The sequence below is a fragment of the Palaemon carinicauda genome, chromosome 42, assembly GCF_036898095.1.
Source record: "Palaemon carinicauda isolate YSFRI2023 chromosome 42, ASM3689809v2, whole genome shotgun sequence".
NCBI classification, from domain to species: Eukaryota; Metazoa; Arthropoda; class Malacostraca; order Decapoda; family Palaemonidae; genus Palaemon; species Palaemon carinicauda.
The window spans coordinates 9,094,746-9,118,785 of record NC_090766.1 but is presented as its reverse complement, the minus strand read 5'-3'; the positions used below and the strand labels follow the sequence as shown (position 1 = coordinate 9,118,785).

At 40.9% G+C, this 24,040-nt stretch overlaps 1 protein-coding gene across 1 annotated transcript in view; it reads right to left on the bottom strand.

Moving 5' to 3' along the window:
• The window catches only part of LOC137632879 (cytadherence high molecular weight protein 1-like), a 28,105-nt gene extending 9,693 nt beyond the window's left edge, over positions 1–18,412 (bottom strand). The window contains exons 1-3 of the mRNA XM_068364974.1: positions 18,262–18,412; positions 1,402–1,581; positions 317–684 (exon numbers count right to left, since the gene is read on the bottom strand). Coding sequence (XP_068221075.1) covers positions 317–684; positions 1,402–1,581; positions 18,262–18,412 — 699 coding nt within the window. The remainder of the gene's footprint in view (positions 1–316; positions 685–1,401; positions 1,582–18,261) is intronic.
• Between the last annotated feature and the right edge of the window lie 5,628 nt (positions 18,413–24,040).

Genomic DNA, 24,040 nt, shown 5'->3' with positions numbered 1-24,040 from the left:
ATAAAAGTAGTACTTCCACAACAGGCACTACCAAAACTTCTGGTAGCACCACTGAAACTGGAACTAGTTTCACTACAGTAATAATCTCCACTACAACTCCTACTTCATCTACAGGCACTTCCATAACTACTTCAACTGGCACTACTTCAACAACAGGAAGTAGCTCCACTGAAGGAACAACAACCCCAACATCTTCTACTACAAATAAAAGTAGTACTTCCACAACAGGAACTACCTCAACTTCTGGTAGCACCACTGAAACTGGAACTACTTCCACTACAGAAATAATCTCCACTACAACTCCTACTTCGTCTACAGGCACTTCCATAACTACTTCAACTGGCACTACTTCAACAACAGGAATTAGCTCCACTGAAGGAACAACAACCGCAACATCTTTTACTACAAATAAAAGTAGTACTTCCACAACAGGAACTACCTCAACTTCTGGTAGCACCACTAAAACTGGATATACTTCAACTACAGAAATAATCTCCACTACAACTCCTACTTTATCTACAGCCACTTCCATAACTACTTCAACTGGCTCTACTTCAACAACAGGAATTAGCTCCACTGAAGGAACAACAACCCCAACACCTTCTACTACAAATAAAAGTAGTACTTCCACAACAAGCACTACCAAAACATCTGGTAGCACCACTGAAACTGGAACTACTTCCACTACAGAAATAATCTCCACTACAACTCCTACTTCATCTACAGGCACTTCCATAACTACTTCAACTGGCATTACTTCAACAACAGGAATTAGCTCCACTAAAGGAACAACAACTCCAACACCTTCTACTACAAATAAAAGTAGTACTTCCACAACAAGCACTACCAAAACTTCTGGTAGCACCACTGAAACTGGAACTACTTCAACTACAGATATAAGCTCCACTACAACTCCTACTTCATCTACAGGCACTTCCATAACTACTTCAACTGGCACTACTTCAACAACAGGAATTAGCTCCACTGAAGGAACAACAACCACAACACCTTCTACTACAAATAAAAGTAGTACTTCCACAACAGCAACTACCTCAACTTCTGGTAGCACCACTGAAACTGGAACTACTTCCACTACAGAAATAATCTCCACTACAACTCCTACTTCATCTACAGGCACTTCCATAACTACTTCAACTGGCACTACTTCAACAACAGGAATTAGCTCCACTGAAGAAACAACAACCCCAACACCTTCTACTACAAATAAAAGTAGTACTTCCACAACAGGAACTACCAAAACTTCTGGTAGCACCACTGAAACTGGAACTACTTCAACTACAGAAATAATCTCCACTACAACTCCTACTTCATCTACAGGCACTTCCATAACTACTTCAACAACAGGAATTAGCTCCACTGAAGGAACAACAACCACAACACCTTCTACTACAAATAAAAGCAGTACTTCCACAACAAGAACTACCTCAACTTCTGGTAGCACCACTGAAACTGGAACTACTTCAACTACAGAAATAATCTCAACTACAACTCCTACTTCATCTACAGGCACTTCCATATCTACTTCAACTGGCACTACTTCAACAACAGGAATTAGCTCGACTGAAGAAACAACAAGCCCAACACATTCTACTACAAATAAAAGTAGTACTTCCAAAACAGGAACTACCAAAACTTCTGGGAGCACCACTGAAACTGGAACTACTTCCACTACAGAAATAATCTCCACTACAACTACTTCATCTACAGGCACTTCCATAACTACTTCAACTGGCACTACTTCAACAACAGGAATTAGCTCCACTGAAGGAACAACAACCCCAACACCTTCTACTACAAATAAAAGTAGTACTTCCACAAAAGGCACTACCAAAACTTCTGGTAGCACCACTGAAACTGGATCTACTTCAACTACAGAAATAATCTCCACTACAACTCCTACTTCATCTACAGGCACTTCCATAACTACTTCAACTGGCACTACTTCAACAACAGGAAGTAGCTCCACTGAAGGAACAACAACCCCAACACCTTCTACTACTAAAAAAAGTAGTACTTCCACAACAGGCACTACCAAAACTTCTGGTAGCACTACTGAAAATGGAACTACTTCCACTAGAGAAATAATCTCCACTACAACTCTTTCTTCATCTACAGGCACTTCCATAACTCCTTCAACTGGCACTACTTCAACAACAGGAATTAGCTCCACTGAAGGAACAACAACCCCAACACCTTCTACTACAAATAAAAGTAGTACTTCCACAACAGGAACTACCTCAACTTCTGGTAGCACCACTGAAACTGGATCTACTTCAACTACAGAAATAATCTCCACTACAACTCCTACTTCATCTACAGGCACTTCCATAACTCCTTCAACTGGCACTACTTCAACAACAGGAATTAGCTCCACTGAAGGAACAACAACCCCAACACCTTCTACTACAAATAAAAGTAGTACTTCCACAACAGGAACTACCTCAACTTCTGGTAGCACCACTGAAACTGGAACTACTTCCACTACAGAAATAATCTCCACTACAACTCCTACTTCATCTACAGGCACTTCCATAACTACTTCAACTGGCACTACTTCAACAACAGGAATTAGCTCCACTGAAGGAACAACAACCCCAACACCTTCTACTACTAATAAAAGTAGTACTTCCACAACACGCACTACCAAAACTTCTGGTAGCACCACTGAAACTGGAACTACTTCCATTACAGAAATAATCTCCACTACAACTCCTACTTCATCTACAGGCACTTCCATAACTACTTCAACTGGCACTACTTCAACAACAGGAAGTAGCTCCACTGAAGGAACAACAACCCCAACATCTTCTACTACAAATAAAAGTAGAACTTCCACAACAGGAACTACCTCAACTTCTGGTAGCACCACTGAAACTGGAACTACTTCCACTACAGAAATAATCTCCACTACAACTCCTACTTCATCTACAGGCACTTCCATAACTACTTCAACTGGCACTACTTCAACAACAGGAATTAGCTCCACTGAAGGAACAACAACCCCAACATCTACTACAAATAAAAGTAGTACTTCCACAACAGGAACTACCAAAACTTCTGGTAGTACCACTGAAACTGGAACTACTTTCACTAGAGAAATAATCTCCACTACAACTCCTTCTTCATCTACAGGCACTTCCATAACTCCTTCAACTGGCACTACTTCAACAACAGGAATTAGCTCCACTGAAGGAACAACAACCCCAACACCTTCTACTACAAATAAAAGTAGTACTTCCACAACAGGCACTACCAAAACTTCTGGTAGCACCACTGAAACTGGAACTACTTCCACTACACAAATAATCTCCAATACAACTCCTACTTCATCTACAGGCACTTCCATAACTACTTCAACTGGCACTACTTCAACAACAGGAAGTAGCTCCACTGAAGGAACAACAACCCCAACATCTTCTAATACAAATAAAAGTAGTACTTCCACAACAGGAACTACCTCAACTTCTGGTAGCACCACTGAAACTGGAACTACTTCCACTACACAAATAATCTCCACTACAACTCCTACTTCATCTACAGGCACTTCCATAACTACTTCAACTGGCACTACTTCAACAACAGGAATTAGCTCCACTGAAGGAACAACAACCCCAACATCTACTACAAATAAAAGTAGTACTTCCACAACAGAACTACCTCAACTTCTGGTAGCACCACTGAAACTGGAATACTTCAAATACAGAAATAATCTCCACTACAACTCCTACCTCATCTACAGGCACTTCCATAACTACTTCAACTGGCACTACTTCAACAACAGGAATTAGCTCCACTGAAGGAACAACAACCCCAACACCTTCTACTACAAATAAAAGTAGTACTTCAACAACAAGCACTACCAAAACTTCTGGTAGCACCACTGAAACTGGAACTACTTCCACTACACAAATAATCTCCACTACAACTCCTACTTCATCTACAGGCACTTCCATAACTACTTCAACTGGTACTACTTCAACAACAGAAATTATCTCCACTAAAGGAACAACAACCCCAACACCTTCTACTACTAATAAAAGTAGTACTTCCACAACAGGAACTACCAAAACTTCTGGTAGCACCACTGACACAGGAACTAGTTCATCTACAGAAATAATCTCCACTACAACTACTTCATCTACAGGCACTTCCATAACTACTTCAACTGGCATTACTTCAACAACAGGAATTAGCTCCACTAAAGGAACAACAACCCCAACACCTTCTACTACAAATAAAGGTAGTACTTCCACAACAAGCACTACCAAAACTTCTGGTAGCACCACTGAAACTGGAACTACTTCAACTACAGAAATAATCTCCACTACAACTCCTACTTCATCTACAGGCACTTCCATAACTACTTCAACTGGCACTACTTCAACAACAGGAATTAGCTCCACTGAAGGAACAACAACCCCAACATCTTCTACTACAAATAAAAGTAGTACTTCCACAACAGGAACTACCTCAACTTCTGGTAGCACCACTGAAACTGGATATACTTCAACTACAGAAATAATCTCCACTAAAACTCCTACTTCATCTACAGCCACTTCCATAACTACTTCAACTGGCTCTACTTCAACAACAGGAATTAGCTCCACTGAAGGAACAACAACCCAAACACCTTCTACTACAAATAAAAGTAGTACTTCCACAACAAGCACTACCCAACATCTGGTAGCACCACTGAAACTGGAACTACTTCCACTACAGAAATAATCTCCACTACAACTCCTACTTCATCTACAGGCACTTCCATAACTACTTCAACTGGCACTACTTCAACAACAGGAATTAGCTCCACTGAAGGAACAACAACCCCAACATCTTCTACTAAAATAAAAGTAGTACTTCCACAACAGGAACTACCTCAACTTCTGGTAACACCACTGAAGCTGGAAGTACTTCAACTACAGAAATAATCTCCACTACAACTCCTACTTCATCTACAAGCACTTCCATAACTACTTCAACTGGCACTACTTCAACAACAGGAATTAGCTCCACTGAAGGAACAACAACCCCAACACCTTCTACTACAAATAAAAGTAGTACTTCCACATCGGGAACTACCTCAACTTCTGGTAGCACCACTGAAACTGGAACTACTTCAACTACAGAAATAATCTCCACTACAACTCCTACTTCATCTACAGGCACTTCCATAACTACTTCAACTGGCACTACTTCAACAACAGGAATTAGCTCCACTGGAGAAACAACAACCCCAACACCTTCTACTACAAATAAAAGTAGTACTTCCACAACAGGCACTACCAAAACTTCTGGTAGCACCACTGAAACTGGAACTACTTCAACTACAGAAATAATCTCCACTACAACTCCTACTTCATCTACAGGCACTTCCATAACTACTTCAACAACAGGAATTAGCTCCACTGAAGGAACAACAACCCCAACACCTTCTACTACTAATAAAAGTAGTACTTCCACAACAGGCACTACCAAAACTTCTGGTAGCACCACTGAAACTGGAACTACTTCCACTACAGAAATAATCTCCACTACAACTACTTCATCTACAGGCACTTCCATAACTACTTCAACTGGCACTGCTTCAACAACAGGAATTAGCTCCACTGAAGGAACAACAACCCCAACACCTTCTACTACAAATAAAAGTAGTACTTCCACAACAGGCACTACCAAAACTTCTGGTAGCACCACTGAAACTGGATCTACTTCAACTACAGAAATAATCTCCACTACAACTCCTACTTCATCTACAGGCACTTCCATAACTACTTCAACTGGCACTACTTCAACAACAGGAAGTAGCTCCACTGAAGGAACAACAACCCCAACACCTTCTACTACTAATAAAAGTAGTACTTCCACAACAGGCACTACCAAAACTTCTGGTAGCACTACTGAGAATGGAACTACTTCCACTAGAGAAATAATCTCCACTACAACGCCTTCTTCATCTACAGGCACTTCCATAACTCCTTCAACTGGCACTACTTCAACAACAGGAATTAGCTCCACTGAAGGAACAACAACCCCAACACCTTCTACTACAAATAAAAGTAGTACTTCCACAACAGGAACTACCTCAACTTCTGGTAGCACCACTGAAACTGGATCTACTTCAACTACAGAAATAATCTCCACTACAACTCCTACTTCATCTACAGGCACTTCCATAACTACTTCAACTGGCACTGCTTCAACAACAGGAAGTAGCTCCACTGAGGGAACAACAACCCCAACACCTTCTACTACTAATAAAAGTAGTACTTCCTCAACAGGCACTACCAAAACTTCTGGTAGCACCACTGAAACTGGAACTACTTCCACTACAGAAATAATCTCCCCTACAACTCCTTCTTCATCTACAGGCACTTCCATAACTCCTTCAACTGGCACTACTTCAACAACAGGAATTAGCTCCACTGAAGGAACAACAACCCCAACACCTTCTACTACAAATAAAAGTAGTACTTCCACATCAGGAACTACCTCAACTTCTGGTAGCACCACTGAAACTGGAACTACTTCCACTACAGAAATAATCTCCACTACAACTCCTACTTCATCTACAGGCACTTCCATAACTACTTCAACTGGCACTACTTCAACAACAGGAATTAGCTCCACTGAAGGAACAACAACCCCAACACCTTCTACTACTAATAAAAGTAGTACTTCCACAACAGGCACTACCAAAACTTCTGGTAGCACCACTGAAACTGGAACTACTTCCACTACAGAAATAATCTCCACTACAACTCCTACTTCATCTACAGGCACTTCCATAACTACTTCAACTGGCACTACTTCAACAACAGGAAGTAGCTCCACTGAAGGAACAACAACCCCAACACCTTCTACTACAAATAAAAGTAGTACTTCCACAACAGGAACTACCTCAACTTCTGGTAGCACCACTGAAACTGGATATACTTCAACTACAGAAATAATCTCCACTACAACTCCTACTTCATCTACAGCCACTTCCATAACTACTTCAACTGGCACTACTTCAACAACAGGAATTAGCTCCACTGAAGGACAACAACCCCAACACCTTCTACTACAAATAAAAGTAGTACTTCCACAACAAGCACTACCAAAACTTCTGGTAGCACCACTGAAACAGGAACTACTTCCACTACAGAAATAATCTCCACTACAACTCCTACTTCATCTACAGGCACTTCCATAACTACTTCAACTGGTACTACTTCAACAACAGGAATTATCTCCACTAAAGGAACAACAACCCCAACACCTTCTACTACTAATAAAAGTAGTACTTCCACAACAGGAACTACCTCAACTTCTGGTAGCACCACTGACACTGGAACTACTTCATCTACAGAAATAATCTCCACTACAACTACTTCATCTACAGGCACTTCTATAACTACTTCAACTGGCATTACTTCAATAACAGGAATTAGCTCCACTAAAGGAACAACAACCCCAACACCTTCTACTACAAATAAAAGTAGTACTTCCAAAACAAGCACTACCAAAACTTCTGGTAGCACCACTGAAACTGGATATACTTCAACTACAGAAATAATCTCCACTACAACTCCTACTTCATCTACAAGCACTTCCATAACTACTTCAACTGGTACTACTTCAACAACAGGAATTAGCTCCACTGAAGGAACGACAACCCCAACACCTTCTACTACAAATAAAAGTAGTACTTCCACAACAAGCACTACCAAAACATCTGGTAGCACCACTGAAACTGGAACTACTTCCACTACACAAATAATCTCCAATACAACTCCTACTTCATCTACAGGCACTTCCATAACTACTTCAACTGGCATTACTTCAACAACAGGAATTAGCTCCACTAAAGGAACAACAACTCCAACACCTTCTACTACAAATAAAAGTAGTACTTCCACAACAAGCACTACCAAAACTTCTGGTAGCACCACTGAAACTGGAACTACTTCAACTACAGAAATAATCTCCACTACAACTCCTACTTCATCTACAGGCACTTCCATAACTACTTCAACTGGCACTACTTCAACAACAGGAATTAGCTCCACTGAAGGAACAACAACCCCAACACCTTCTACTACAAATAAAAGTAGTACTTCCACAACAGGAACTACCTCAACTTCTGGTAGCACCACTGAAACTGGAACTACTTCAACTACAGAAATAATCTCCACTACAACTCCTACTTCATCTACAGGCACTTCCATAACTACTTCAACTGGCACTACTTCAACAACAGGAATTAGCTCCACTGAAGGAACAACAACCCCAACACCTTCTACTACAAATAAAAGTAGTACTTCCACAACAAGCACTACCAAAACATCTGGTAGCACCACTGAAACTGGAACTACTTCCACTACACAAATAATCTCCACTACAACTCCTACTTCATCTACAGGCACTTCCATAACTACTTCAACTGGCACTACTTCAACAACAGGAATTAGCTCCACTGAAGGAACAACAACCCCAACACCTTCTACTACAAATAAAAGTAGTACTTCCACAACAGGAACTACCTCAACTTCTGGTAGCACCACTGAAACTGGAACTACTTCCACTACAGAAATAATCTCCACTACAACTCCTACTTCATCTACAGGCACTTCCATAACTACTTCAACTGGCACTACTTCAACAACAAGAATTAGCTCCACTAAAGGAACAACAACCCCAACACCTTCTACTACAAATAAAAGTAGTACTTCCACAACAGGAACTACCTCAACTTCTGGTAACACCACTGAAACTGGAAGTACTTCAACTACAGAAATAATCTCCACTACAACTCCTACTTCATCTACAGACACTTCCATAACTACTTCAACTGGCACTACTTCAACAACAGGAATTAGCTCCACTGAAGAAACAACAACCCCAACAGATTCTACTACAAATAAAAGTAGTACTTCCAAAACAGGAACTACCTCAACTTCTGGTAGCACCACTGAAACTGGAACTACTTCCACTAAAGAAATAATCTCCACTACAACTACTTCATCTACAGGCACTTCCATAACTACTTCAACTGGCACTACTTCAACAACAGGAATTAGCTCCACTGAAGGAACAACAACCCCAACACCTTCTACTACAAATAAAAGTAGTACTTCCACAACAGCACTACCAAAACTTCTGGTAGCACCACTGAAACTGGATCTACTTCAACTACAGAAATAATCTCCACTACAACTCCTACTTCATCTACAGGCACTTCCATAACTACTTCAACTGGCACTACTTCAACAACAGGAAGTAGCTCCACTGAAGGAACAACAACCCCAACACCTTCTACTACTAATAAAAGTAGTACTTCCACAACAGGCACTACCAAAACTTCTGGTAGCACCACTGAAACTGGAACTACTTCCACTAGAGAAATAATCTCCACTACAACTCCTTCTTCATCTACAGGCACTTCCATAACTCCTTCAACTGGCACTACTTCAACAACAGGAATTAGCTCCACTGAAGGAACAACAACCCCAACACCTTCTACTACAAATAAAAGTAGTACTTCCACAACAGGAACTACCTCAACTTCTGGTAGCACCACTGAAACTGGATCTACTTCCACTACAGAAATAATCTCCACTACAACTCCTACTTCATCTACAGGCACTTCCATAACTACTTCAACTGGCACTACTTCAACAACAGGAATTAGCTCCACTGAAGGAACAACAACTCCAACACCTTCTACTACAAATAAAAGTAGTACTTCCACAACAGGCACTACCAAAACTTCTGGTAGCACCACTGAAACTGGAACTACTTCCACTACAGAAATAATCTCCACTACAACTCCTTCTTCATCTACAGGCACTTCCATAACTCCTTCAACTGGCACTACTTCAACAACAGGAATTAGCTCCACTGAAGGAACAACAACCCCAACACCTTCTACTACAAATAAAAGTAGTACTTCCACAACAGGAACTACCTCAACTTCTGGTAGCACCACTGAAACTGGAACTACTTCCACTACAGAAATAATCTCCACTACAACTCCTACTTCATCTACAGGCACTTCCATAACTACTTCAACTGGCACTACTTCAACAACAGGAATTAGCTCCACTGATGGAACAACAACCCCAACACCTTCTACTACTAATAAAAGTAGTACTTCCACAACAGGCACTACCAAAACTTCTGGTAGCACCACTGAAACTGGAACTACTTCCACTACAGAAATAATCTTCACTACAACTCCTACTTCATCTACAGGCACTTCCATAACTACTTCAACTGGCACTACTTCAACAACAGGAAGTAGCTCCACTGAAGGAACAACAACCCCAACATCTACTACAAATAAAAGTAGTACTTCCACAACAGGAACTACCTCAACTTCTGGTAGCACCACTGAAACTGGAACTACTTCAACTACAGAAATAATCTCCACTACAACTCCTACTTCATCTACAGGCACTTCCATAACTACTTCAACTGGCACTACTTCAACAACAGGAATTAGCTCCACTGAAGGAACAACAACCCCAACATCTACTACAAATAAAAGTAGTACTTCCACAACAGGAACTACCTCAACTTCTGGTAGCACCACTGAAACTGGATATACTTCAACTACAGACATAATCTCCACTACAACTCCTACTTCATCTACAGGCACTTCCATAACTACTTCAACTGGCACTACTTCAACAACAGGAATTAGCTCCACTGAAGGAACAACAACCCCAACACCTTCTACTACAAATAAAAGTAGTACTTCCACAACAAGCACTACCAAAACTTCTGGTAGCACCACTGAAACTGGAACTACTTCCACTACACAAATAATCTCCACTACAACTCCTACTTCATCTACAGGCACTTCCATAACTACTTCAACTGGTACTACTTCAACAACAGGAATTATCTCCACTAAAGGAACAACAACCCCAACACCTTCTACTAATAATAAAAGTAGTACTTCCACAACAGGAACTACCTCAACTTCTGGTAGCACCACTGACACAGGAACTAGTTCATCTAGAGAAATAATCTCCACTACAACTACTTCATCTACAGGCACTTCCATAACTACTTCAACTGGCATTACTTCAACAACAGGAATTAGCTCCACTAAAGGAACAACAACCCCAACACCTTCTACTACAAATAAAAGTAGTACTTCCACAACAAGCACTACCAAAACTTCTGGTAGCACCACTGAAACTGGAACTACTTCAACTACAGAAATAATCTCCACTACAACTCCTACTTCATCTACAGGCACTTCCATAACTACTTCAACTGGCACTACTTCAACAACAGGAATTAGCTCCACTGAAGGAACAACAACCCCAACACCTTCTACTACAAATAAAAGTAGTACTTCCACAACAGGAACTACCTCAACTTCTGGTAGCACCACTGAAACTGGATATACTTCAACTACAGAAATAATCTCCACTACAACTCCTACTTCATCTACAAGCACTTCCATAACTACTTCAACTGGCACTACTTCAACAACAGGAATTAGCTCCACTGAAGGAACAACAACCCCAACACCTTCTACTACAAATAAAAGTAGTACTTCCACAACAAGCACTACCAAAACATCTGGTAGCACCACTGAAACTGGAACTACTTCCACTACACAAATAATCTCCACTACAACTCCTACTTCATCTACAGGCACTTCCATAACTACTTCAACTGGCATTACTTCAACAACAGGAATTAGCTCCACTAAAGGAACAACAACTCCAACACCTTCTACTACAAATAAAAGTAGTACTTCCACAACAAGCACTACCAAAACTTCTGGTAGCACCACTGAAACTGGAACTACTTCAACTACAGAAATAATCTCCACTACAACTCCTACTTCATCTACAGGCACTTCCATAACTACTTCAACTGGCACTACTTCAACAACAGGAATTAGCTCCACTGAAGGAACAACAACCCCAACACCTTCTACTACAAATAAAAGTAGTACTTCCACAACAGGCACTACAAAACTTCTGGTAGCACCACTGAAACTGGAACTACTTCCACTACAGAAATAATCTCCACTACAACTCCTACTTCATCTACAGGCACTTCCATAACTACTTCAACTGGCACTACTTCAACAACAGGAATTAGCTCCACTGAAGGAACAACAACCCCAACACCTTCTACTACAAATAAAAGTAGTACTTCCACAACAGGAACTACCTCAACTTCTGGTAGCACCACTGAAACTGGAACTACTTCCACTACAGAAATAATCTCCACTACAACTCCTACTTCATCTACAGGCACTTCCATAACTACTTCAACTGGCACTACTTCAACAACAGGAATTAGCTCCACTGAAGGAACAACAACCCCAACACCTTCTACTACAAATAAAAGTAGTACTTCCACAACAAGAACTACTCAACTTCTGGTAGCACCACTGAAACTGGAACTACTTCAACTACAGAAATAATCTCCACTACAACTCCTACTTCATCTACAGGCACTTCCATAACTACTTCAACTGGCACTACTTCAACAACAGGAATTAGCTCCACTGAAGGAACAACAACCCCAACACCTTCTACTACAAATAAAAGTAGTACTTCCAAAACGAGCACTACCAAAACTTCTGGTAGCACCACTGAAACTGGAACTACTTCCACTACAGAAATAATCTCCACTACAACTCCTACTTCATCTACAGGCACTTCCATAACTACTTCAACTGGCACTACTTCAACAACAGGAATTAGCTCCACTGAAGGAACAACAACCCCAACACCTTCTACTACAAATAAAAGTAGTACTTCCACAACAGGAACTACCTCAACTTCTGGTAGCACCACTGAAACTGGAACTACTTCCACTACAGAAATAATCTCCACTACAACTCCTACTTCATCTACAGGCACTTCCATAACTACTTCAACTGGCACTACTTCAACAACAGGAAGTAGCTCCACTGAAGGAACAACAACCCCAACACCTTCTACTACAAATAAAAGTAGTACTTCCACAACAGGAACTACCTCAACTTCTGGTAACACCACTGAAACTGGAAGTACTTCAACTACAGAAATAATCTCCACTACAACTCCTACTTCATCTACAGACACTTCCATAACTACTTCAACTGGCACTACTTCAACAACAGGAATTAGCTCCACTGAAGGAACAACAACCCCAACACCTTCTACTACAAATAAAAGTAGTACTTCCAACAGGAACTACCTCAACTTCTGGTAGCACCACTGAAACTGGAACTACTTCAACTACAGAAATAATCTCCACTACAACTCCTACTTCATCTACAGGCACTTCCATAACTACTTCAACTGGCACTACTTCAACAACAGGAATTAGCTCCACTGAAGGAACAACAACCCCAACACCTTCTACTACAAATAAAAGTAGTACTTCCACAACAGGAACTACCAAAACTTCTGGTAGCACCACTGAAACTGGAACTACTTCAACTACAGAAATAATCTCCACTACAACTCCTACTTCATCTACAGGCACTTCCATAACTACTTCAACTGGCACTACTTCAACAACAGGAATTAGCTCCACTGAAGGAACAACAACCACAACACCTTCTACTACTAATAAAAGTAGTACTTCCACAACAGCACTACCAAAACTTCTGGTAGCACCACTGAAACTGGAACTACTTCCACTACAGAAATAATCTCCACTACAACTCCTACTTCATCTACAGGCACTTCCATAACTCCTTCAACTGGCACTACTTCAACAACAGGAATTAGCTCCACTGAAGGAACAACAACCCCAACACTTCTACTACAAATAAAAGTAGTACTTCCACAACAGGAACTACCTCAACTTCTGGTAGCACCACTGAAACTGGAACTACTTCGACTACAGAAATAATCTCCACTACAACTCCTACTTCATCTACAGGCACTTCCATCAACTGGCACTACTTCAACTGGCACTACTTCAACAACAGGAAGTAGCTCCACTGAAGGAACAACAACCCCAACACCTTCTACTACTAATAAAAGTAGTACTTCCACAACAGGCACTACCAAAACTTCTGGTAGTACCACTGAAACTGGAACTACTTTCACTAGAGAAATAATCTCCACTACAACTCCTTCTTCATCTACAGGCACTTCCATAACTCCTTCAACTGGCACTACTTCAACAACAGGAATTAGCTCCACTGAAGGAACAACAACCCCAACACCTTCTACTACAAATAAAAGTAGTACTTCCACAACAGGCACTACCAAAACTTCTGGTAGCACCACTGAAACTGGAACTACTTCCACTACAGAAATAATCTCCAATACAACTCCTACTTCATCTACAGGCACTTCCATAACTACTTCAACTGGCACTACTTCAACAACAGGAAGTAGCTCCACTGAAGGAACAACAACCCCAACATCTTCTAATACAAATAAAAGTAGTACTTCCACAACAGGAACTACCTCAACTTCTGGTAGCACCACTGAAACTGGAACTACTTCCACTACACAAATAATCTCCACTACAACTCCTACTTCATCTACAGGCACTTCCATAACTACTTCAACTGGCACTACTTCAACAACAGGAATTAGCTCCACTGAAGGAACAACAACCCCAACATCTACTACAAATAAAAGTAGTACTTCCACAACAGGAACTACCTCAACTTCTGGTAGCACCACTGAAACTGGATATACTTCAAATACAGAAATAATCTCCACTACAACTCCTACCTCATCTACAGGCACTTCCATAACTACTTCAACTGGCACTACTTCAACAACAGGAATTAGCTCCACTGAAGGAACAACAACCCCAACACCTTCTACTACAAATAAAAGTAGTACTTCAACAACAAGCACTACCAAAACTTCTGGTAGCACCACTGAAACTGGAACTACTTCCACTACACAAATAATCTCCACTACAACTCCTACTTCATCTACAGGCACTTCCATAACTACTTCAACTGGTACTACTTCAACAACAGAAATTATCTCCACTAAAGGAACAACAACCCCAACACCTTCTACTACTAATAAAAGTAGTACTTCCACAACAGGAACTACCAAAACTTCTGGTAGCACCACTGACACAGGAACTAGTTCATCTACAGAAATAATCTCCACTACAACTACTTCATCTACAGGCACTTCCATAACTACTTCAACTGGCATTACTTCAACAACAGGAATTAGCTCCACTAAAGGAACAACAACCCCAACACCTTCTACTACAAATAAAGGTAGTACTTCCACAACAAGCACTACCAAAACTTCTGGTAGCACCACTGAAACTGGAACTACTTCAACTACAGAAATAATCTCCACTACAACTCCTACTTCATCTACAGGCACTTCCATAACTACTTCAACTGGCACTACTTCAACAACAGGAATTAGCTCCACTGAAGGAACAACAACCCCAACATCTTCTACTACAAATAAAAGTAGTACTTCCACAACAGGAACTACCTCAACTTCTGGTAGCACCACTGAAACTGGAACTACTTCAACTACAGAAATAATCTCCACTACAACTCCTACTTCATCTACAGGCACTTCCATAACTACTTCAACTGGCACTACTTCAACAACAGGAATTAGCTCCACTGAAGGAACAACAACCCCAACACCTTCTACTACAAATAAAAGTAGTACTTCCACAACAGGCACTACCAACTTCTGGTAGCACCACTGAAACTGGAACTACTTCCACTACAGAAATAATCTCCACTACAACTCCTACTTCATCTACAGGCACTTCCATAACTACTTCAACTGGCACTACTTCAACAACAGGAATTAGCTCCACTGAAGGAACAACAACCCCAACATCTTCTACTACAAATAAAAGTAGTACTTCCACAACAGGAACTACCTCAACTTCTGGTAACACCACTGAAGCTGGAAGTACTTCAACTACAGAAATAATCTCCACTACAACTCCTACTTCATCTACAAGCACTTCCATAACTACTTCAACTGGCACTACTTCAACAACAGGAATTAGCTCCACTGAAGGAACAACAACCCCAACACCTTCTACTACAAATAAAAGTAGTACTTCCACATCGGGAACTACCTCAACTTCTGGTAGCACCACTGAAACTGGAACTACTTCAACTACAGAAATAATCTCCACTACAACTCCTACTTCATCTACAGGCACTTCCATAACTACTTCAACTGGCACTACTTCAACAACAGGAATTAGCTCCACTGGAGGAACAACAACCCCAACACCTTCTACTACAAATAAAAGTAGTACTTCCACAACAGGCACTACCAAAACTTCTGGTAGCACCACTGAAACTGGAACTACTTCAACTACAGAAATAATCTCCACTACAACTCCTACTTCATCTACAGGCACTTCCATAACTATCAAACTACTTCAACAACAGGAATTAGCTCCACTGAAGGAACAACAACCCCAACACCTTCTACTACTAATAAAAGTAGTACTTCCACAACAGGCACTACCAAAACTTCTGGTAGCACCACTGAAACTGGAACTACTTCCACTACAGAAATAATCTCCACTACAACTACTTCATCTACAGGCACTTCCATAACTACTTCAACTGGCACTGCTTCAACAACAGGAATTAGCTCCACTGAAGGAACAACAACCCCAACACCTTCTACTACAAATAAAAGTAGTACTTCCACAACAGGCACTACCAAAACTTCTGGTAGCACCACTGAAACTGGATCTACTTCAACTACAGAAATAATCTCCACTACAACTCCTACTTCATCTACAGGCACTTCCATAACTACTTCAACTGGCACTACTTCAACAACAGGAAGTAGCTCCACTGAAGGAACAACAACCCCAACACCTTCTACTACTAATAAAAGTAGTACTTCCACAACAGGCACTACCAAAACTTCTGGTAGCACTACTGAGAATGGAACTACTTCCACTAGAGAAATAATCTCCACTACAACGCCTTCTTCATCTACAGGCACTTCCATAACTCCTTCAACTGGCACTACTTCAACAACAGGAATTAGCTCCACTGAAGGAACAACAACCCCAACACCTTCTACTACAAATAAAAGTAGTACTTCCACAACAGGAACTACCTCAACTTCTGGTAGCACCACTGAAACTGGATCTACTTCAACTACAGAAATAATCTCCACTACAACTCCTACTTCATCTACAGGCACTTCCATAACTACTTCAACTGGCACTGCTTCAACAACAGGAAGTAGCTCCACTGAGGAACAACAACCCCAACACCTTCTACTACTAATAAAAGTAGTACTTCCTCAACAGGCACTACCAAAACTTCTGGTAGCACCACTGAAACTGGAACTACTTCCACTACAGAAATAATCTCCCCTACAACTCCTTCTTCATCTACAGGCACTTCCATAACTCCTTCAACTGGCACTACAACAACAGGAATTAGCTCCACTGAAGGAACAACAACCCCAACACCTTCTACTACAAATAAAAGTAGTACTTCCACATCAGGAACTACCTCAACTTCTGGTAGCACCACTGAAACTGGAACTACTTCCACTACAGAAATAATCTCCACTACAACTCCTACTTCATCTACAGGCACTTCCATAACTACTTCAACTGGCACTACTTCAACAACAGGAATTAGCTCCACTGAAGGAACAACAACCCCAACACCTTCTACTACTAATAAAAGTAGTACTTCCACAACAGGCACTACCAAAACTTCTGGTAGCACCACTGAAACTGGAACTACTTCCACTACAGAAATAATCTCCACTACAACTCCTACTTCATCTACAGGCACTTCCATAACTACTTCAACTGGCACTACTTCAACAACAGGAAGTAGCTCCACTGAAGGAACAACAACCCCAACACCTTCTACTACAAATAAAAGTAGTACTTCCACAACAGGAACTACCTCAACTTCTGGTAGCACCACTGAAACTGGATATACTTCAACTACAGAAATAATCTCCACTACAACTCCTACTTCATCTACAGCCACTTCCATAACTACTTCAACTGGCACTACTTCAACAACAGGAATTAGCTCCACTGAAGGAGCAACAACCCCAACACCTTCTACTACAAATAAAAGTAGTACTTCCACAACAAGCACTACCAAAACTTCTGGTAGCACCACTGAAACTGGAACTACTTCCACTACACAAATAATCTCCACTACAACTCCTACTTCATCTACAGGCACTTCCATAACTACTTCAACTGGTACTACTTCAACAACAGGAATTATCTCCACTAAAGGAACAACAACCCCAACACCTTCTACTACTAATAAAAGTAGTACTTCCACAACAGGAACTACCTCAACTTCTGGTAGCACCACTGACACAGGAACTACTTCATCTACAGAAATAATCTCCACTACAACTACTTCATCTACAGGCACTTCTATAACTACTTCAACTGGCATTACTTCAATAACAGGAATTAGCTCCACTAAAGGAACAACAACCCCAACACCTTCTACTACAAATAAAAGTAGTACTTCCAAAACAAGCACTACCAAAACTTCTGGTAGTACCACTGAAACTGGAACTACTTCAACTACAGAAATAATCTCCACTACAACTCCTACTTCATCTACAGGAACTTCCATAACTACTTCAACTGGCACTACTTCAACAACAGGAATTAGCTCCACTGAAGGAACAACAACCCCAACACCTTCTACTACAAACAAAAGTAGTACTTCCACAACAGGCACTACCAAAACTTCTGGTAGCCCCACTGAAACTGGAACTACTTCCACTACAGAAATAATCTCCACTACAACTCATACTTCATCTACAGGCACTTCCATAACTACTTCAACTGGCACTACTTCAACAACAGGAATTAGCTCCACTGAAGGAACAACAACCCCAACACCTTCTACTACAAATAAAAGTAGTACTTCCACAACAGGAACTACCTCAACTTCTGGTAGCACCACTGAAACTGGAACTACTTCCACTACAGAAATAATCTCCACTACAACTCCTACTTTATCTACAGGCACTTCCATAACTACTTCAACTGGCACTACTTCAACAACAGGAATTAGCTCCACTGAAGGAACAACAACCCCAACACCTTCTACTACAAATAAAAGTAGTACTTCCACAACAGGAACTACCTCAACTTCTGGTAGCACCACTGAAACTGGAACTACTTCAACTACAGAAATAATCTCCACTACAACTCCTACTTCATCTACAGGCACTTCCATAACTACTTCAACTGGCACTACTTCAACAACAGGAATTAGCTCCACTGAAGGAACAACAACCCCAACACCTTCTACTACAAATAAAAGTAGTACTTCCACAACAAGCACTACCAAAACATCTGGTAGCACCACTGAAACTGGAACTACTTCCACTACACAAATAATCTCCACTACAACTCCTACTTCATCTACAGGCACTTCCATAACTACTTCAACTGGCACTACTTCAACAACAGGAATTAGCTCCACTGAAGGAACAACAACCCCAACACCTTCTACTACAAATAAAAGTAGTACTTCCACAACAGGAACTACCTCAACTTCTGGTAGCACCACTGAAACTGGAACTACTTCCACTACAGAAATAATCTCCACTACAACTCCTACTTCATCTACAGGCACTTCCATAACTACTTCAACTGGCACTACTTCAACAACAAGAATTAGCTCCACTAAAGGAACAACAACCCCAACACCTTCTACTACAAATAAAAGTAGTACTTCCACAACAGGAACTACCTCAACTTCTGGTAACACCACTGAAACTGGAAGTACTTCAACTACAGAAATAATCTCCACTACAACTCCTACTTCATCTACAGACACTTCCATAACTACTTCAACTGGCACTACTTCAACAACAGGAATTAGCTCCACTGAAGAAACAACAACCCCAACAGATTCTACTACAAATAAAAGTAGTACTTCCAAAACAGGAACTACCTCAACTTCTGGTAGCACCACTGAAACTGGAACTACTTCCACTAAAGAAATAATCTCCACTACAACTACTTCATCTACAGGCACTTCCATAACTACTTCAACTGGCACTACTTCAACAACAGGAATTAGCTCCACTGAAGGAACAACAACCCCAACACCTTCTACTACAAATAAAAGTAGTACTTCCACAACAGGCACTACCAAAACTTCTGGTAGCACCACTGAAACTGGATCTACTTCAACTACAGAAATAATCTCCACTACAACTCCTACTTCATCTACAGGCACTTCCATAACTACTTCAACTGGCACTACTTCAACAACAGGAAGTAGCTCCACTGAAGGAACAACAACCCCAACACCTTCTACTACTAATAAAAGTAGTACTTCCACAACAGGCACTACCAAAACTTCTGGTAGCACCACTGAAACTGGAACTACTTCCACTAGAGAAATAATCTCCACTACAACTCCTTCTTCATCTACAGGCACTTCCATAACTCCTTCAACTGGCACTACTTCAACAACAGGAATTAGCTCCACTGAAGGAACAACAACCCCAACACCTTCTACTACAAATAAAAGTAGTACTTCCACAACAGGAACTACCTCAACTTCTGGTAGCACCACTGAAACTGGATCTACTTCCACTACAGAAATAATCTCCACTACAACTCCTACTTCATCTACAGGCACTTCCATAACTACTTCAACTGGCACTACTTCAACAACAGGAAGTAGCTCCACTGAAGGAACAACAACCCCAACACCTTCTACTACTAATAAAAGTAGTACTTCCACAACAGGCACTACCAAAACTTCTGGTAGCACCACTGAAACTGGAACTACTTCCACTAGAGAAATAATCTCCACTACAACTCCTTCTTCATCTACAGGCACTTCCATAACTCCTTCAACTGGCACTACTTCAACAACAGGAATTAGCTCCACTGAAGGAACAACAACCCCAACACCTTCTACTACAAATAAAAGTAGTACTTCCACAACAGGAACTACCTCAACTTCTGGTAGCACCACTGAAACTGGAACTACTTCCACTACAGAAATAATCTCCACTACAACTCCTACTTCATCTACAGGCACTTCCATAACTACTTCAACTGGCACTACTTCAACAACAGGAATTAGCTCCACTGATGGAACAACAACCCCAACACCTTCTACTACTAATAAAAGTAGTACTTCCACAACAGGCACTACCAAAACTTCTGGTAGCACCACTGAAACTGGAACTACTTCCACTACAGAAATAATCTTCACTACAACTCCTACTTCATCTACAGGCACTTCCATAACTACTTCAACTGGCACTACTTCAACAACAGGAAGTAGCTCCACTGAAGGAACAACAACCCCAACATCTACTACAAATAAAAGTAGTACTTCCACAACAGGAACTACCTCAACTTCTGGTAGCACCACTGAAACTGGAACTACTTCAACTACAGAAATAATCTCCACTACAACTCCTACTTCATCTACAGGCACTTCCATAACTACTTCAACTGGCACTACTTCAACAACAGGAATTAGCTCCACTGAAGGAACAACAACCCCAACATCTACTACAAATAAAAGTAGTACTTCCACAACAGGAACTACCTCAACTTCTGGTAGCACCACTGAAACTGGATATACTTCAACTACAGACATAATCTCCACTACAACTCCTACTTCATCTACAGGCACTTCCATAACTACTTCAACTGGCACTACTTCAACAACAGGAATTAGCTCCACTGAAGGAACAACAACCCCAACACCTTCTACTACAAATAAAAGTAGTACTTCCACAACAAGCACTACCAAAACTTCTGGTAGCACCACTGAAACTGGAACTACTTCCACTACACAAATAATCTCCACTACAACTCCTACTTCATCTACAGGCACTTCCATAACTACTTCAACTGGTACTACTTCAACAACAGGAATTATCTCCACTAAAGGAACAACAACCCCAACACCTTCTACTAATAATAAAAGTAGTACTTCCACAACAGGAACTACCTCAACTTCTGGTAGCACCACTGACACAGGAACTAGTTCATCTAGAGAAATAATCTCCACTACAACTACTTCATCTACAGGCACTTCCATAACTACTTCAACTGGCATTACTTCAACAACAGGAATTAGCTCCACTAAAGGAACAACAACCCCAACACCTTCTACTACAAATAAAAGTAGTACTTCCACAACAAGCACTACCAAAACTTCTGGTAGCACCACTGAAACTGGAACTACTTCAACTACAGAAATAATCTCCACTACAACTCCTACTTCATCTACAGGCACTTCCATAACTACTTCAACTGGCACTACTTCAACAACAGGAATTAGCTCCACTGAAGGAACAACAACCCCAACACCTTCTACTACAAATAAAAGTAGTACTTCCACAACAGGAACTACCTCAACTTCTGGTAGCACCACTGAAACTGGATATACTTCAACTACAGAAATAATCTCCACTACAACTCCTACTTCATCTACAAGCACTTCCATAACTACTTCAACTGGCACTACTTCAACAACAGGAATTAGCTCCACTGAAGGAACAACAACCCCAACACCTTCTACTACAAATAAAAGTAGTACTTCCACAACAAGCACTACCAAAACATCTGGTAGCACCACTGAAACTGGAACTACTTCCACTACACAAATAATCTCCACTACAACTCCTACTTCATCTACAGGCACTTCCATAACTACTTCAACTGGCATTACTTCAACAACAGGAATTAGCTCCACTAAAGGAACAACAACTCCAACACCTTCTACTACAAATAAAAGTAGTACTTCCACAACAAGCACTACCAAAACTTCTGGTAGCACCACTGAAACTGGAACTACTTCAACTACAGAAATAATCTCCACTACAACTCCTACTTCATCTACAGGCACTTCCATAACTACTTCAACTGGCACTACTTCAACAACAGGAATTAGCTCCACTGAAGGAACAACAACCCCAACACCTTCTACTACAAATAAAAGTAGTACTTCCACAACAGGCACTACTAAAACTTCTGGTAGCACCACTGAAACTGGAACTACTTCCACTACAGAAATAATCTCCACTACAACTCCTACTTCATCTACAGGCACTTCCATAACTACTTCAACTGGCACTACTTCAACAACAGGAAGTAGCTCCACTGAAGGAACAACAACCCCAACACCTTCTACTACAAATAAAAGTAGTACTTCCACAACAGGAACTACCTCAACTTCTGGTAGCACCACTGAAACTGGAACTACTTCCACTACAGAAATAATCTCCACTACAACTCCTACTTCATCTACAGGCACTTCCATAACTACTTCAACTGGCACTACTTCAACAACAGGAATTAGCTCCACTGAAGGAACAACAACCCCAACACCTTCTTCTACAAATAAAAGTAGTACTTCCACAACAAGCACTACCAAAACATCTGGTAGCACCACTGAAACTGGAACTACTTACACTACACAAATAATATCCACTACAACTCCTACTTCATCTACAGGCACTTCCATAACTACTTCAACTGGCATTACTTCAACAACAGGAATTAGCTCCACTAAAGGAACAACAACTCCAACACCTTCTACTACAAATAAAAGTAGTATTTCCAAAACGAGCACTACCAAAACTTCTGGTAGCACCACTGAAACTGGAACTACTCCAACTACAGAAATAATCTCCACTACAACTCCTACTTCATCTACAGACACTTCCATAACTACTTCAACTGGCACTACTTCAACAACAGGAATTAGCTCCACTGAAGGAACAACAACCCCAACACCTTCTACTACAAATAAAAGTAGTACTTCCACAACAGGAACTACCTCAACTTCTGGTAGCACCACTGAAACTGGAACTACTTCCACTACAGAAATAATCTCCACTACAACTCCTACTTCATCTACAGGCACTTCCATAACTACTTCAACTGGCACTACTTCAACAACAGGAAGTAGCTCCACTGAAGGAACAACAACCCCAACACCTTCTACTACAAATAAAAGTAGTACTTCCACAACAGGAACTACCTCAACTTCTGGTAACACCACTGAAACTGGAAGTACTTC